Below are 17,269 nucleotides of genomic sequence, written 5' to 3' on the forward strand. Positions count from 1 at the left end.
GATTTGTTCTAATCTAATTTGTACGTGGAATAGATATGTACTCTGGATATGGGTTTGCTCTCCCTGCATGCAGTGCTTCTGCCAAAACTACCATCATGGGCTTACAGGATGCCTTATCCATTGTCACAGTATTCCATACAGCATTGCTTCTGATCAAGGAACAGACTTCACAGCAAATGAAGTGCAGGAATAGGCACATGCTTGAGACGAGAAATTTGCTGGTCTTACCATGTTCCCCATCATCCAGAAGCAGCTGGATTGATAGAACGGTGGAATGGCCTTTTGAAAACTCAATTACAGTGCCAACTAGGTGGCAGTACCTTGAAGGACTGGGGTAATAATGTTCTCCAGGAAGCAGTATATGCTCTGAATCAGCATCTGCTGTATGGTGCTGTTTCCCCCATAGCCAGAATCCATGGGTCCAGGAACCAAGGGGTGGAAATGGGATTGGTTATACTCACTACCCCTAGTAATCCACTAGAAAAATTTGTGCTTCCACCAGGAGAAACAACGATTCCATTGAACTGGAATCTAAGACTGCCTTAGATTTAGTAGCCAGGGGCTACTCATGCCCCCGGATCAACAAGCCAAGAAGTGGATTACGTTATTGACCCTGAACATCAGGGGGAAATAGGACTGCAGCTACACAATGGAGGTAAAGAAGAGTTTTCTTGTAATATAGGAGATCCCCTAGAGCGTCTTTTAGTACTACCATGCCATGTGATTAAAATCAGTGGAAAACTGCAACAACCCAATCCAGGCAGGACTACCAATGGCTCTGAAACTTCAGGAATGAAGGTTTGGGTCACCCCAGCAGGCAAAGAACCACGGCCAGCTAAAACGCTTACTGAGGGTAAAGGGAACATGGAATGGGTAGTGGAAGAAGGTAGTGATAAATATGAACTACGATCACGTAATCAGTTACAGAAACAAGGGCTGTGATACTGTTTTGTTCCTGTTATACTATTTAAGTTGTAAGATATCAAGTTAAGAATGAGTATTACCCAAGGACTTACACCCTATTCTGGAGAGATATAATGTGTTTTCAGTTATATGCCGGACAGTTGAGTATTATTAGGAGAAAGAAAAAATATGTTTTATTGTTTTTTATTTACAAATTAGGTATGGTTTAAGGTGATATGTATAGCTGCCAAGTCGACAAAGGGTGGACTGTCATGGTCAGGTTCATGTGTCAACTTGGCCAGGTGGTGATACCTGTTTGTCTGGTTGGGCAAGTGCTGGCCTGTCTGTTGAGATGAGGACGTTTCATAGAATTAAATCGTGATCTTGTCAGCTGCATCCACAGCTGACAGCATTTGTAATCAGCCAAGGGGAGTGTCTTCTGCAATGAGTGATGCTTAATCTAATCACTGGAAGGTTTTTAAGGAGGATTCAGAAGAGACAGGCCCTATTCCTGCTTTGGCTGGGGAGCTTCTCCTATGGAGTTTGTCCAGACCCTCCATCAGAGTCGTCAGCTTCACAGCCTGCCCTGCAGATTCTGGACTCTGCATTCCCACGGTCATGTGAGACAGTTTTATAAATTTTATATTTGCTAGTGTTCCCTGTTGGTTCTGTTTCTCTAGAGAACCCTAACTAATACAGAAGCCATAAAGTACATTTACACATCTTCAAATCAAAAAAGTAGGAAAACACCAATTATAAAAAGACCCAGGGAGAGTTTTTTTAATTTTAATGAAATCCAAATAATCAAAATATTAAATATTCAGCAAACTTTAGTGTACTAGAGTCCATGAAATTCCCTAAATGACTGACAGTTACCACTAGAGAAATCGTAAACATGCACAAACCTTGACCCAACCATGGGAGGGGTGAGGCTTGGGAGCCTGTGATTTTCAATAAATTCCTCAGGTGGTTCTCGTGCAGCAAGCCAGAACAAGTCAGCATTTGTGAGTTTCTCTTAGTGAACAGCGCTAATGAAAACACAATGGGAAGAGGGAGGAAAGTGTACATTTGGATACCTCATTTTTTATACTTTCTTCCTGATGGACACTGAATAAGGAAACAGTGGTCTAGGCTTGGGGGTACTGGAGCATTAGGAGAAATTAATGTTTGTCCAGACTTAATGCTTTCCCTCAGGCTTTGGCAATCTTGACCAATGGCAGCATCTGTTTCCCTAATCCCATCTCACTTTCTGCCTTTCTGTATCTTCTCAGACCTTGCATCCTCATAGTTTGAAATATTCAAAGATTCCTCCACCACACTTGAGCCTGCCTTCTTATTCTAATATTTCTTTTATCCATGTCCCATTCAGAACCTCTCACAGTTAAGCTGTCCTCGCTAAGATAAAACTAAATAAGGTTTGCACTGGGTATAGTTCTTGTTAACCAGGTAAACCTCCTATCTTTGGAGAATGTGCCCATGTCTACTTGTCTGCACTTCAAACAACTAACCCTGCGAACTTCTCTGCCCCTTTATTTCAGGTAGTGGCGTTAGTCTGCATTGCCAAACTGTAAGACGTATAGATTCATGCCATGTGTTGTCAAGCTTTTTCTCTGCCCTGATATCTGATTATTTGCAACAGTATTTTGGGCTGAAAATGACAGGAAGTATTCATAGGTGATAAAGTTCTTATGATCCCTATCTTAGTGTATCCCACTTTGCAGTAGGGAAATATTGGGAGTGACCTTGGAAGGATCGTAAGTAAGAAAGAGTCTGGGTCCTTCTACCACCCCCAGAGCATCTTGGTTTGGAAATGTTAAGGACTTTGGGAAGCCACTCTCAGGCTCTTCTTAAGCTTGGTCTTCATTCTGTTTTGAACTCCACCTCTGCCTTAATATAGATTACAAAAAGAAAACAAAACAGCTACAAGCTTGTAAGGTTTAGTTGCTTGCTGAAGTTAGCTCTTCCTAGATTACCTTTGATAGTTAAAATACCTACCAAATAAAAGGTTGCCCAAATCCTGTCCTCTCTTACACACAATCTTTACCTCTCAGGAGGAGATGACTAGTGAAGTCATAAAGAACTGTAGTTTTCCTCAGCTTTCAAGCCTATCCTGCAACATTTTTTTAACCCCAATTCTGAACCATGTTTTATTTTAATAAATTAAATAACTTTGTGGTCCAGGCCTCCTTTAAGCTCAGGAGATGTATAAGAATTTTAGAAGAGTTTTAAAGAAATAGAAAATGATTGTATTTATATGGTTCCTGGCACTCCAGCCTGTCAAAGTGCATCCTTTGTTAGAGGATTTTGTAAACTATTGTTATGACAAAGTATATGGGGTGGAGAAGTCAGGACCCAACTTAATTTTTTAAAGCAAACAGACTGGTCCATTAAAGTATAAGAGGTATATGAATGCATATGAAATCCATGCATTCTTAATTATCTCCTAAAAGCTCAGATGAGTCCCCACTGATGGTGATTTCACTCCTCAGCATTCGTCAAGCTGATACGCTCTGTATGTCTGAGGACATCTGGCTCCCACACCATTCCGGAAGTCTGTCCTCCTTGCTCTGCTTTTGTACCACCTGTGCAGCAGGGCCATTTTCAGCCTATCAACTTGCTTTCCCTGACACCTTGTCACGGAGGAGGGGATGTCCTGGAAAAGGACGCAGATATTACTTTCACTGAAAAAGAATAGCCCTCATTGCCGTTAATCTTTTCTTAATGATATTATGGTCTTGAAATAAACTTTTTACGTAAAGTTCTTTAAATGTAATGCCATTAGAAGAGTGCTTTATCTTTGTAGAGGACATCTGTAGCAATTAATTTTATTTTCTGTATGAACTATGGATCTCATTTATACCAGACTTGTGCTGTTTGTGCCTGTCAGAGGCCAGCATAATGCTACATTATGCCAGAGTTCACAGTTCTGGACAGCACCTCCTGCAGGGAAAAGGCAGTCCTGGGGCCCAGACTGCTGCCCCTCTGGCTTCCATCATCACCTGTGTGCTGGGAATTGGAAGGAAGTGTTGAAGTCGAAATTTTTGAATTAAGTATCCCTAGAAAGGAGAATTTTAGTTCATTTTTGCATGATTGCCGGTGAACAGTACCTATAAAAGAACAATAGGCTAACCAAAATCAACTTTGAGAATGAAGCGAACACTCTGTTAACAATTACCAGATTTCAAAGTAGCCAGACACTGTTTTCGCATCTTCTTCAAACCCTGACAGGGAAGTTTCTCACTTCAAAACCCTTGAGCTTTTTCTTCTCCTGGTTGTCTTGAGAAAGAAGTGGAGACTAGCCAGCTGCTTTAGGAACAACTAAAACTGATAACCTGCATTGAGGTGAAGAGGAAGCAAACCTTGAGATCACACAGCAGGTGCTATTCTAACAGTGGATGTCGGAGCAGAGCTGGTAACAGGTTGGAATCCTCTTGAAGTTTGTATGAAAACTTCAAATGAAAAGGGGAAGATGTTTCTGATGTCATAGGCCTTCATGAAATACAGGATGGAATTCTTGGTAAAGATTTGCACTGGTGAAAATACAGCTCTTTGGAGAAGGGTAGAAACAAGCAGAAAAAATGCTTTGGAAATAGAGGCCATGTGGGCAGTGCCAACATGTGGAGAAAGCCCACTCTGAAGAGTTATGGCCTAGCCACTAAACATGTCATCTTCAAGAATGTGCTAACCAAGGATCGCTCCTCCTCTGGTGAAAGTTCAAGTCCCTTTCATAGAGCTGTTGAGAAGTAATATTCCTCTTTGCTCATTCTTAAAAGTGAGAGAAAAGGAAAGCTTAAATATATTAGTCAGAAAAATGACTATTAATGGTTGTTCTAGCTTTTCTGCTGTAGTTAGATAAACTTACGTTTTCTTTTAAGTGACCAGACTGCCTTGAAAAGAGGCTTCATTCACCAGGAGGGGAAGATCTCAGAAAAGGTTGGATGGCCATCTGCAGGAGAGGGGCTGTCACGGGCACTTTACAGAGGAAACAAATGCCCCAGACGCTCTGCTTCCCACTGCCTCTCAGCATTGCCTCTTGGATATCTCGGAGCACATCAAACTCATCCTGCCCAAAAACAAACCCATGGTCTCCTGTAGTGTTTTCTGTATCAGCGACTGCCTGTGTTCTATCCTCTTGTTCAGCCAGAACTTGGGAGGCTTCTAGGCTCCACCTTTCCTTGCCCCCATAATATCTTGTTCACCACCAGATCCTGTCAAGTTCACCTCCCGGACACTCCTGAGCTCTTTTTATTGCTCTCCCTAGCCTTGTTCCCAGGCCCCACTATCTCTTCTTACCCTGGTCTGTGGTAGTGACCTCCTAACTATCTGCCAGACATTCACTTCCCTGCCTCCAGTATGTATGCCCTGCCACAGACAGAGAATGATGTCTTTAAAATGCACAACTTTTTATGTCATTCGTCCTACTTAAAAATCTCCTAGTTTCTTCCTGTTTCTCATAGGATAAAGAGAAAAACCTTTTAGAAAGGCAAACCTGGCATGATCTGGCTCTTACTCCCACCTTCACTCTCAGTCCTGCTCTGTCCGCTGCACTCTCTGCCAGTGATCTCTGCTCCGTGGCACCAAAGGCCCTGTCGTTTACCGGCTCCCACTCTCTTCTCCCTCGGAGAGCTTCTGCTGGCCTCCTGGATGAGTGTGTTGCCACTCGCTGTCAGCGCACAGGGCCCACTCCCCATCTCTAGACTGCATGGCAGGCTGCAATCCTGTGCTCACTTGTCTGTTTACAACTATTTTTCTTTGATTGTCCTCTCTCTTCCTTCTCTGCCTCCCCATATGTATCTTAAAATACACATCTTAGATGAATGACTGTAACTATCAAATAAATGGAGTTTCTGATTAATTTTAGTTATTTCTAGCATGTCTCCCTAAGTGAAAGAGGTGGTATGGTTTAAAAGAAAATTATATGTGGTTATGTATTTTTACATGAATCTACAATTATTAAAGCAGTGGTACTTCTGTTCGTTCCTTGTCGTTGGTGTAATGATACAAATGCCACTTTACGTTCACAGGACTGAGTCCTAGCCAGAACCACTGGCTTTTTGTAACATGGCATATGCGCCTCAGAAGTGCTGATGCAGTTGTAGGCATGCTTAGTCACACCGAAAAATTGACCAGGACTTAGACGGCTTTGTTTTCTGTTTTGATTTTGTTATTGGGCGGGGGGGGGGGGGGGGGGTGTAAACAGTACCCTATAGTGTAGTGTTTTTCTCTCTTGAAATAGCAGACTTCAAGTAACTCAGCTCACTTTCTCCTTCCTCATACTGTGAAAGAATCACTGTATACTTCAGGTTGGGAATCTCGCCAGTGATGCTGAACACATATAGCAAGGCAGTTTTTGTTTAAGAAACATTTAAAATAGGGCCTCCTGTATAAGTTATGTGCATAATTTAAGTACTCCATGGGATAAAGTGACGCATTTAGAAATAAACTCCACTGGAATTGGTGCGTTTTGTGTTCCTGGTTCTGATAACTGTTAGATTTACGTTATAAGCTGCCCCAAATTTCAGTGTTAGCCTAGTTTATTTTGTCAGTAGGCAATCGTTTCAGGCTTAATAGCTCAAACTACATCTATAGTGACAATCCATATGAAAAAAGATATGTGTGTTTGGCAGTCGTGCATGTTTTTCCAATAAAGTATGCATTGCCAATGAGTTCATTTTGAGCATAAGTCAAGAATTATATTTTTAGTGGATATGCTAGAATTCTTGTCAGTATAACTTCCCCTCCATGTGTTTTTGCCACTGAGATTTTAAAAAGTAGCTTCACTAATGTGTTCTCTGTTTCCAAAGCATCTTTTCTGTCTGCCTCTTCCTTTTCCAAAGAGCTAAATCAGAAATCCATTCATTTCCAACCTATCTAATCTCACACTTCCCCGTCTCTCACTGTTAAGAAAAAGCAGGGTTGTTTACTAAGATAGTAAGGCTTAAATACTCCTTTTTTAAAGCCCTGGAGTCAAATATAGACTTGATTTTATATGTGTGGGTGCCCTTCATTGGATTTCATAGTAAAATTGGTAACGGCTGCATTCAAACTGGAGTGGAAAGCTGCATACTGAATCACTGGAGATGGTCATTTTAAAATGAGCGTTTGCTTCTGTTTTTTTACCCCAAAAGTCAGTTCTTTGTTGGCAGGTGAATATGTAGTGTCTGAGAAATCTCGGAAGTGCGTAAATGGAAAATCTTTAAGAAGTTATCTTTATATGTGTATAGATTGAGAAGCAGAAAGGAGGAGTCCTTTAGGGAAATAAATTTATAGGCCCAACTTCTGTATTATTTTCATTATAATAACTTTCTTATGTATGAAGGATTGAAAGATTTTTAACTCTTACATCTAATCCCAGTTGAGGACCAATTAAAGTGAAGTTCTGCTGTTATTCTGCAGGTCAGCATGTTTAAATGACAAACCCAACATCATACTTGGGCATTTAGGAAATATTGCCATGCTGGCAGGGTGGCCTGGATAAGTGTAGGGCAATTTGGTCAGGGCACTGGAATTTGTGAGCCCAATCTAATGGGGTCATTTTCAGTGTGTGGTCAGGTGGCCACCTTAGCAATATGTCAGTATAGCAACAAAAAGTTATTTAAAATGCCTATCAATTTAGCCCGTTTAGATGTTATTGGACATTCACTGCCACAGCCTTTGTAGGTTAGGAATCTGTACAATCAGAACAGCAGTAATTTGTAACAAAAGTTATTGAGGCCTGTAGACCCATTAGAAATAAGAGCCCAAATCGACCTTCACAAAAGCAAAGGTCAAGGTAGAACACTGCCTTTCCAACATGTTTTGGTAGGGTCTTGCACTTAGAATGTTTTTCTCTTTTCAGTTTGTATTTTTGCTTTTTTGTTGTTGTTTTTGTTTTATTTTGAGAAAGGAAAATGCCTGGTGATTTACTTCTTTGCCTTCCAATACCATCTGCAGCATTCCATATATCGCTGTGGTCAGAAAGGGATTTTGCAGTCAGTGAGTGCTGCCTGCCTCTGCAGAGTATTCTAAGGTAGCTTCGTTCTCAGCCTCAACTGGGATGGCGGTGGTCCTAGCCATTTTATTCAGTCCAATCTAAAAGAAGCTCTGTTGTAAGCCACAGAAATCTTAGATTAGCAACACCATGAAAAGCCTTGGAGTGCTCCCCTGAAGAGATTATCTTATATTTCCTTCCATAAATCAAATTGTCTCAATTTCCAAAATCCAACAGAGTGCATCTAAAGCTTCTTTTTTTTAATGCCCATCTTGCCTGTTCAAAATCACCAATCGTAGAGGTCACATATCCACAGACCGCAAGGGACTGCAGCACACAGGATGGCCCTCCTTCCTAAGAAAAAGTATCCGCAGAACTGTGTGATTCTCTCCCAAACCACCCTTCCTCTTACTACTCCTTCTGGAAGTTCTCCCCTCCAGAAAGCCCAAGGAGGATACTAAGAAAAACACAGTTCCATTTTGTCAGCTTTCTACAACGAAATAATCATACGCTAGACAAATAGAAAGGTACCATAAACAAAGCTTGCTGTAGGCCACTACACTTGCCTCATCATGTTAGCAGAGTTAGAGGTACCATGGAGAAAGAATATAGTATATTCAGTAAAACAAACTTGGGAAATTCAGTTTCTGCCGCTTAAGTAGCTGTGTGACTTTAGGCAAGTCACTTCACTTCTCTGAGCCTTAGTTTCTGTATTTGTATAGAATATAATTCTACTTCTGTACTCCATGATTTTAAAAGTCCTGGAGTATCAAGTGCCTAAAAATCATGCAGGCATACTGGTATGTACTTATAGGTACTTAAATTATTCATGTTATCATCCTTAGCCATTCCATGTTTCAATGTAAAAACTGAGGCCCAGCAAGCCAAAGTGATTTATCCTAAGACTCCCAGTGAAAGTAGAAAGTATGGCCAGTGGCTGCTGGAACAGTGGTCTTCTGATCCTTAGCAGCAGCTGATATCCAACACATGGACCTATCAATATCATCTGTCTTTAATTTCTTTTCATTTTAAGGATATTGTTTAAAAAACCTCTATAACATACACCATCATCATCATACAGTGATTGAAGATTGACAGTGCTGGCTTGGGGAAAATCACAAGTTAGCATCAAATGGGACCTTGGTGGTTATTTAATCATCTACTTGTTGTATTTTATATTCTGATTCTCATTTCCTTAGTATAGACAAGTGTGCCAGAGGAGATGTTAGTTTCCTAGACATGTTAGTTATGTTACATGTGAAACTGAATTCAATAGAAACTTAGAAAGGTGACCCTCCCTTATAATACTTTTGTACAGTGATTTAAAAAATGTTATTTTATACATTCATTTAACAGGTACTTTTTAGTCACTGTCATATGCAAGGCACTTAAAGGGACCCAAGGATTAATTAGGCACAGATTCCCCTCTCAGGAAGCTTGCACACTGAAAGAGAGAGCCAAAACATATACATAAATTTCTTACACACAAGAGTGTCAAGTGCTGTAAAAGACACAGATGAAGGGTGCTGCAAGAATATGGAGAAAGCCAAGCTTGCTATCCAGGCCTGGGGATAAGGAAAGCTCCATGGAGGAGGCGGGATCCTGAAGAATAGTAGAAGTTGGCCGGGGTTCGCGCATCACTCCCTGGGAAGCAATTATCCACAGACACAGCCTGTGCATAAGTTAAGGATGCTCTTTGCATGGTTTATCTGCTAAGAAAACTAGAACAGTGCCAGCATGTGCCAGTGGCTTTCTTTTGAAACAGTTATACAAATACTAAATTGTCTCTTATTTGGATAAAAATACCTCAGGAGGGAACCTAGGTGAACACCAACACTTTACATGATGATGTCAAGACCCTCATCAAATAGGAATATGTATATGGTTACTGGACAGTACATTTATAAATGTTTGATGACCTAGAGGTTAATCAGAAGCCGTTGATGATCTCAGCTCAGTTCTGAATGAACGACCGTGGGTATTACAATGCTGAATCAGCAGTCTGTAGTTATTCAGAGAGAGCTCTCAGTGGACTGAGAGTCAGGGGCTGAAGGGGCACTCGTTTCTCCTAGAGCCACACTCAAGATCACTCTTCAACCTTCTGTGCATGTCCTTTCCAAGCCTTCATTGAGCATTAATGTATACAGAATTTCCATAATTGCTCAGTCTGATATTTAAAGGGGAAAAAATAACACTCAAACCTTTGATGCTTTAATTTTTCAAATGATCCATGTTTGAACTTTTTCTTTAAGCCAGAAAATGGAGTCCACTGAAAATAGCTACACAAAAGGAACTATATATTGTTTTTTAAAATGATTTGTGTTAATCTTTAATAGAATTTTTTTTAAAAAAGAATTTGTATTCTACATTAAGAGCCATCAAGTGATAGTTCAGTGGGAGTGGGGAAAAGAGGTTGTAATCATAATTAATTTGATAGGCCATGTATCTGGATTTTTACCCCTTATTAGCTCTGCTCAGACGATAAAACATTATTAGCCTAAACTTTGAAAGGTTTTTTGAAGGTATACTATGTACTTAAGAAAAACTTGATGACAGTGGTAGAATCTTTTAAAGGTTTTGCCACATTGCCATCATCTTTCTTTTTGTTTTGTAATTTCCCTAGGAAAATTACTCCACTATGCAGCTTTACTCCACTATGCAGCTCTGTCCCCTTCCCCAGTCTCATTACCAGTAATTAGAAAAATTGCATTGTGTGACAGTTGTCTCCTTCACATCAAAGAGTAATACCCTTCCCTCTTTGCAAGAGTGGAGACAAGTGTGTCTCTCACAGAGCACAGCACAGAACTGGGCACTAGGAGCTGACTTTCTGCATCTGCCCCGCGCGAAGGTGTGTGCCGTGGAGGAAGGGTAGCCCGTCACCTGTCCAGAATGCTTACAGCTAAACCAAGCCGGCCGGCTTCTTATGGGATGGAAAGTCCCTATCCCCAGAAAATGTAACCTGATGTTTATTCTGCAGTTTTAAACAGGGAAATAGGCTTTATCTTTGATAGTATATAATTCCCAAAAGTTAAAGAGCAGGGTTAAGGAAAGTTTGGAAAATGCTCTCTCCTATATTCTTTGAATCAGAAAATTTAAGTCAAAGAAATATTTTTTAACAGTATTCCCCCTGCCCATTTTTTTTTTATTCATCAACTTCTTGTTTTTTTATATGAGTGTACTGAGTAATGTTAATTAATAAAAATTCACATCTTACAAAACATTAGAAAATTAATTTTGCTTGCTTTTGTAATTCCTGTTCTTATTTCAAGTTCCCCCTCTCTTGCTCATTCCTCCATATCAGTAATGCCCTAGAATATGTGACATGATTAAAAACATGTAATTTATTTGTGGAACATATTATATTATCTGGAATTTTAAAATAATATATTAAATAATTACCTAGCAATAGAGATTAGTCTCTCCAGGAAATAAGTTATGCAAACATGAAAAATAATAACCACCCCCCACCTCATCTAACTGAATTATTGGAAAGACCACCAGGTCAAGCTGCTGCTGATGTGCATGGCCAGTACATGTGTGCATTGCTGTCTTCCTCCCATAGGCAAGGCAATTTTCCGGGCATGAATCAGAGTGGACTTCTGGCCTCCAGCTCTCCCTACAGCCAGCCCTTGAACAACAGCTCTGGGCTGGTGACCACACAGGCCCCGCCGTACAGCCTGACGCCCAACATGGTGAACAGCTCAGCAGGTAACAATGGTGGCTCTGGGCACCCAAGGTTGCCCTCCCTTTCCCGTTTCCCTTTTAGGGGTTCACCAGTGAATGTACAGAAACTTGAGAAATTGCATCATTTTGGAGAAAATGAGAAAAATGCCACATTTTCTGCTTCTTGGAAACTTGCTTAATCTATTTAATTGTTTTAAGACTTGAGAATAATATTACATTTTGTGTAAATTGTTTTTATTCTTCTTGTGTGTTTATACAATATCTAGTCATATTTTAGGTGTCACTGGAGATTGTTTGCTGTATATACACACTAAGTTTTTATCTTTGAGTATTAATAGAAGTATTGGAAGATCCCAAGACAAAATCTGTACTTGTCCATTTTATAGAGGTGGAAATAAATGTTAAATTTACATTTCAGAGGAAATGGTTGAAGGGCAGAACAAGGGGCTTTGAAGTACCTTTTTTTTTTTTTTTCATTTTGGAAAAAGACCTTTAAGTATATACCTGGAAGTTAGTTGTTTCATAAGTACCATCTTTAGATTGTCTCTTGGAAAACTGCATATTATTTTTAATGAACTGTTTTGAGTTTTTTAAATTATATTCAGCACTTTATAATCTAAGTGTTGCATTCTTTAAAAAATCACATCTGATGAGTACAGTAAGAGTATTCTGTCAATTTGTGGGAAAGATCAAGAATGTCTAAAACTATGCAGAACTTCCATGTTCTTGAACTTCTTGAGGCCCTTGAACCACCTCCTCAGGTTCCCTAGCTTCTTAAAGACAGTTGGTGCTTCTCCCTTGGTGAGAAGATGCTGTGTGTCTCAGTTGATCTGTTCCTTTCTCTCATATATTAGGGTGGTAGATAGACCTTTGGGGTGGAATTCTCTCTAGTCACAGATCCTTTCTTAGCCATTGTATGTCTTCCAGTACCTTATGATCATTAGGAAAATGTTATGAAATGAGAGGTTTGCTTCCTTCTTACTTTTTTCACTTCCTCTCCCTTTTGCTGTGTTTCTGGCCTCTCCACCTTTGAAGGGCTGCCCCAGGAGCTGTTCTTTCTTAGGCAGAGAGCAGTGAGATGCCAGGCTTGCATCCTAGCTGAGCTTCTGAGTTGTTGGTTTCTAGGGTCTAATTTAATAGAGGCATTCCTTGATTACATCTCTTTAAAAGATTCGTGATAGAAGAAGAAAGCAGGCGTGACTGGTGAAAATGAAAGATGGCTTAAAATAAATAAAATAGCCCTTCTTGTTGTTAAGCAGGTGGTCATTTATCCCAGTGAGGTAGAAATCCTTACATTTGAGGTGAAAAGTTGAAAAGCCCTTAAACAACCTGTTAGCTCTTAGCTCCCTCTTCCTCGTACAGCACTGTCCCAAGTATTAGTGTATTAGGGTTGTAACATTATATATTTTGTCCAGCTTGCTGAAATAAAATTATTTCAGAGCATTGAAACTGTACAATAAATTTTCATTTAGTATTAGCAATACTCGTTTTTCCCTTTTTCCTTTGAACCCCAGACCTGCAAAAGTAACCTTCAACAAATAGACAGCACAATGCCCCGCCCAAGAATGTTTATGTATTGCTAAGGAATAACTAGCTTAATGGTGATTCAGAGAGGGTTTTTAATCATTGTTTAGATAGTTCAGCTATTCTTTATCTTATACAGAGGAAATCTGTTCAGTAAAGAGCCAGTTATCCTTCTGGTCTCTTGTATTAGGTAGTGGATTATTTTTTATTACATTGTACATTTTGAAAATTGAAATTTTAATAATATAAACACTTATCAAATTTTCCTCTATAAATTTGTATGATTTTATTGCAGCTTTATTAAGTCAAATGCTACCTGATAGAAAATAATGGTCTGGCGCATCTAAGGAGTTCTGGCAATTTAGCATTACTGTGTATCTGTTGCTAGGTACCTGTGACTTTTGCTATAACTGTAACAGTTTCTAAAAGGAAAGTCTTTAAAAGGAAGCCAAAACTTTGCAGTGTAGTTCCTGTTGAGAGTTTTGTTGTAGACATGTTGCCAGAAATGGCCTGGATCATCACCTCATCCATTTGCTTGATTTGGGCCCATGAAATTACCAGTGATAAAGGCACAGCATTTTCTCTGTCAGAGTAAACCTTTGAAGAAAGTGAAGATAATGCAGATAATGGCAACCTAGAGAACTGGCATTCCAGCATTCTCTCTGCTGATACAAACAGTTGTGTTGTAGACCATGTACAGGGCCAAAAAAATCCTCCTGTGGTGACAAATTATTATTACAGACTTCATTGAGCAAGTAGTTACTTCAATGGAGTCAGTGTGACTATAAATGTGGGAACTATTCTTCACTTAAAATGCCGGGAGAAGTAGGATGGTAAGCAGTAGGGATCCATCCTCCCACCCCAAAAGAGCTTTATGTTTTTTAATGATTTGGATGAAAAGGTTAGAATTATTTATTACTATGGCCAAAATCGCAAGTCATTTAGAACCTTGATAAATATACCCTCCTACAATACTTGTATTGTTAACTAGATTTTATTCATTTGTGTTTAGTTTTATAATATTAATTAGTCATAGCCTTGTCTGTGGATAAACTATCATCTTAAAATAGAGATCTAAATTCCAGGCAATACTCAAACCATCTGTGGTTCTGAGTTTGCCTCAGCAGAAGTCAGTTTACAAAATGTAGAGAGTTTCTGTCAGGTTACAAATGAACCTTTGCCTCCTGCACAGATTCCTGGTCAGGTTCTCCTAGTGAATCTTTCTGCTAACCTAGTATTGCTCATTCTCAAATGCAGAATGTCTTACTAATTTCCTACCCACATGTGTTATACTGGCTCCAGTTCCCCTTAAGAAAGAAAAAAAGTCAGTCACATTAATACCCATGGCTTTCTACAGAGTTCTCAAGAATCAAGAACCACCTCCTTTCAGAATCCTGTGGAATGTTTATTAACCATACAGGTTCCTGGGCTCCCATCAGAATTTCTGAGGGTGGATCTAAGAGTCTGCATTTTTAAGGAAGCCTTTATTTTTACATATGCATGCTAAAAGTTTGAAACATGGATTTAGAGCTATGTTACTCAATAGTCTCCTGGCAGAGCTGTTGCTAGACTTGCATGACATAAATTGTTTACTACATAATTTGCTATGTTCTGGAAGTAAAAGAAAAAATTTACCAAACTCTTAAGTAGAATATATGTCAACCAGCTGGATAGCTGTTTCCTGTCCTGGGACTTAAATCCTTCGCCAGGGAAACTTAGGTCTTCAGGGCCATGTATGGCTACTAGTTGATTGTCTTAGGAGTTTTTAAAGAGTTTTTTTGTTTGCTTGTCTGCTGTAAGTTGATGGTTTTAGGTGAATTGTTGCTCCTGCTCAACTCCCTCACCAAAAAAATAAGGAAGGACTTAATGACCCAGATCTCTTCAGTTGTGGGGAAATGTGTACCAAGATTGTGCTGGAGCACACCAGCGGTCCCTGAGTCTGTATCTAACAGGACTTTCTTGGAATCATCAATCTTGTTAGTTAGAAGTCAGTTGGCGACCTTTCCTTGAATGGTGAGGCTAGCCAGCAGATTTCATATTTATTTGGGCGCTGATGGAGATTATTATGCCACACAAAGCTGCCTGAAAGCCTCTCGCTGGCCCTGCCCTACACAGTGTGTGGCTCAGCTGATCCAGGGCAAGGAAAACATATCTCTAAGCTTTTTTTACATCCTGTCCGAGCACTATGTTAACAGTGTACTTTATGTATCTGCCGCATTTAAAAATAGGTGTGAACATCTACAGATGTGCACATATAGGCAGCCCCTTTTGAATTTTCAAAATTAAGGAATTAAATATTTTGTGGAGTATAATATGTTACCATGGAAAGAAAAGAACTGTTTGTGTGCTGCACTATTTCATCACCTTCTGGGAATGATGCTGCAGCCTTTATAGTGAGACTGAGTAAAGGAGTTGGGAAAATGAGTGGAAATGAATGTTTAAGTTCAGCTTTACTCCTGGCATATGCGTTTTATGTTCTTTTTGAATATATTAAATCCAGTGTGGAGTAGCTGCCTTGGGACCTTGACCCACACTTACTTTAATAAATTGTTCTACCTCTTAAATTGCAGTGGTACAGCCAGAGGCTGTGTTTGAAATGTATTTACAGAACTCATGCAGCACTTTCTGCCTTCATAGCTTTTTTACAGCCCCCTTTTATGTCTGAACTTTACATACTGGACTACCGATGTTAATAGGAGAAAGGACAGTACCTTGATTTAATGCATCCTTTATAAGAGTGGTGGTCTTTTCTCTTTTGGGAAAGGAGAAAATAGTGCCCCTGGAGTACCATTGCTCTGGGAGGCAGATGGCTCTTTGCAGTGATTTGTTGAGAATTCTGGTAAGAAGTCAAAATATAAGCATTTCTACATAAAAGGAACAGGAAAAGCCACAGTAAGAAAAGACCTTATGATCCATTTAGTAAAATAAAATGTACATTTTAAGGCAGGAGTACAAAATAACACAATTACTCTAAATTCAGTCCTTATTTATTTCTCAAAATAATAAAGCACTGAAACGTGACAATTTTTATATTTGCGTACCCATTTTAATATGCATAATTTTATTATATAAAATTTCTAACTATAAGCCCCCTTTAAAATAAAATGAAGAAATTTGGGGAATTTCAAACCAAACATGTATGCTTATATTCATCTTAGTGATTGTTAAATCAGTGTAAAATTATTGTTGCTAATTATAATAAATATTGGTCTACTTCTTTAAACTTAAAACTTGATTTTATAGGCTTAATGAATTTAATATATGAAGCAGGGTATTACTACTATTTCTAGTTTTCAGAATTATTATTTAGGCAAAATTTGTTATAAATACTGACAAAACTATTAGTTACAAGCTTTGGAAAAGTCAGGGCTTTGCCACTTTCCCTGGAATTGTATTTGCTGTGGTTCCTTTCAGTCCACTCTGAATAACTAGCAAGGACGTGCACTTTCATAAAGGAAGCTGCTTTTCCCACAGTCTTCTGCTTTTTTTTCCTCTCCCTTTCTTCTATAAAGGGTGTTTCTTAATGTACAGATTTACTAATTCATTTTCTTTCTAGACCTCAGAGCTAAAACTGCACAAAAGCAAGCCACTACTTTAAACTAGGCAGTCTTCTTGGTGTAATCTCTCTCAGCTGCTTTTTCTAGGTTTCTCACATTCACAAAAATAACAGCATTTTTAGCTGATCCCAATAGATTTTTTCTCTGCAGCTGCATCACTTGAAAAAGCTTTTTGTTCCAGTTCTTAAAGTCTAAGTATTGAAAGTAATTTGGGGGGGGGGGGGGGGCGGGTAGGAAAAGCATCCCAATTATGATTTGTGCGTGTTGTGATGACTTTAAGGGCTGACTGGGCTGCAAATGGGCTTTGAAAAACAAGCCAGTGAAACCATGGAAAATACATGCATTTCAGAGTTGCATTCTGGCACGTGCCTACGTAAACTCGGGAGCACGTGGCCGGGCAGGCTGTCTTGGCAGGACCTATGGTCTCAACCTGCAGTGATGCTAAAGATATTAGCAAATTAGCACCACAAAGCTTGCCAGCTTATTCACCAGAGCCCTGCTCACACTCTCACTGCTGTAATTAAAGCTAATTATTTTCTAAAACATAGTAATACATGAATATGTGCAATAATCATTTTGTAGTGGGCAATCTGGGGAGCCTTTTTTAAAGCCTTTTATTTATTTTATTTAT

General features: G+C 39.4%; 1 protein-coding gene and 1 long non-coding RNA gene across 3 annotated transcripts in view; one reads left to right on the plus strand and one right to left on the minus strand.

Moving 5' to 3' along the window:
* ARID1B (AT-rich interaction domain 1B) overlaps positions 1-17,269 on the plus strand; it is a 574,571-nt gene that overhangs the window by 521,480 nt on the left and 35,822 nt on the right. The window contains 1 exon segment of the mRNA XM_077149343.1: positions 11,436-11,581. Within this exon segment, the coding sequence (XP_077005458.1) occupies positions 11,436-11,581 (146 nt within the window).
* Positions 1,687-17,269, minus strand: part of LOC143674055 (uncharacterized) — a 42,221-nt gene continuing 26,638 nt past the window's right edge. For both annotated transcript variants that reach the window (XR_013170837.1, XR_013170838.1), the window contains 2 exons: positions 15,793-15,945; positions 1,687-1,931 (listed from right to left, as the gene is read on the minus strand). This is a non-coding gene — a long non-coding RNA (uncharacterized LOC143674055). The remainder of the gene's footprint in view (positions 1,932-15,792; positions 15,946-17,269) is intronic.

Source organism: Tamandua tetradactyla, chromosome 2 (genome assembly GCF_023851605.1).
Source record: "Tamandua tetradactyla isolate mTamTet1 chromosome 2, mTamTet1.pri, whole genome shotgun sequence".
NCBI lineage: Eukaryota > Metazoa > Chordata > Mammalia > Pilosa > Myrmecophagidae > Tamandua > Tamandua tetradactyla.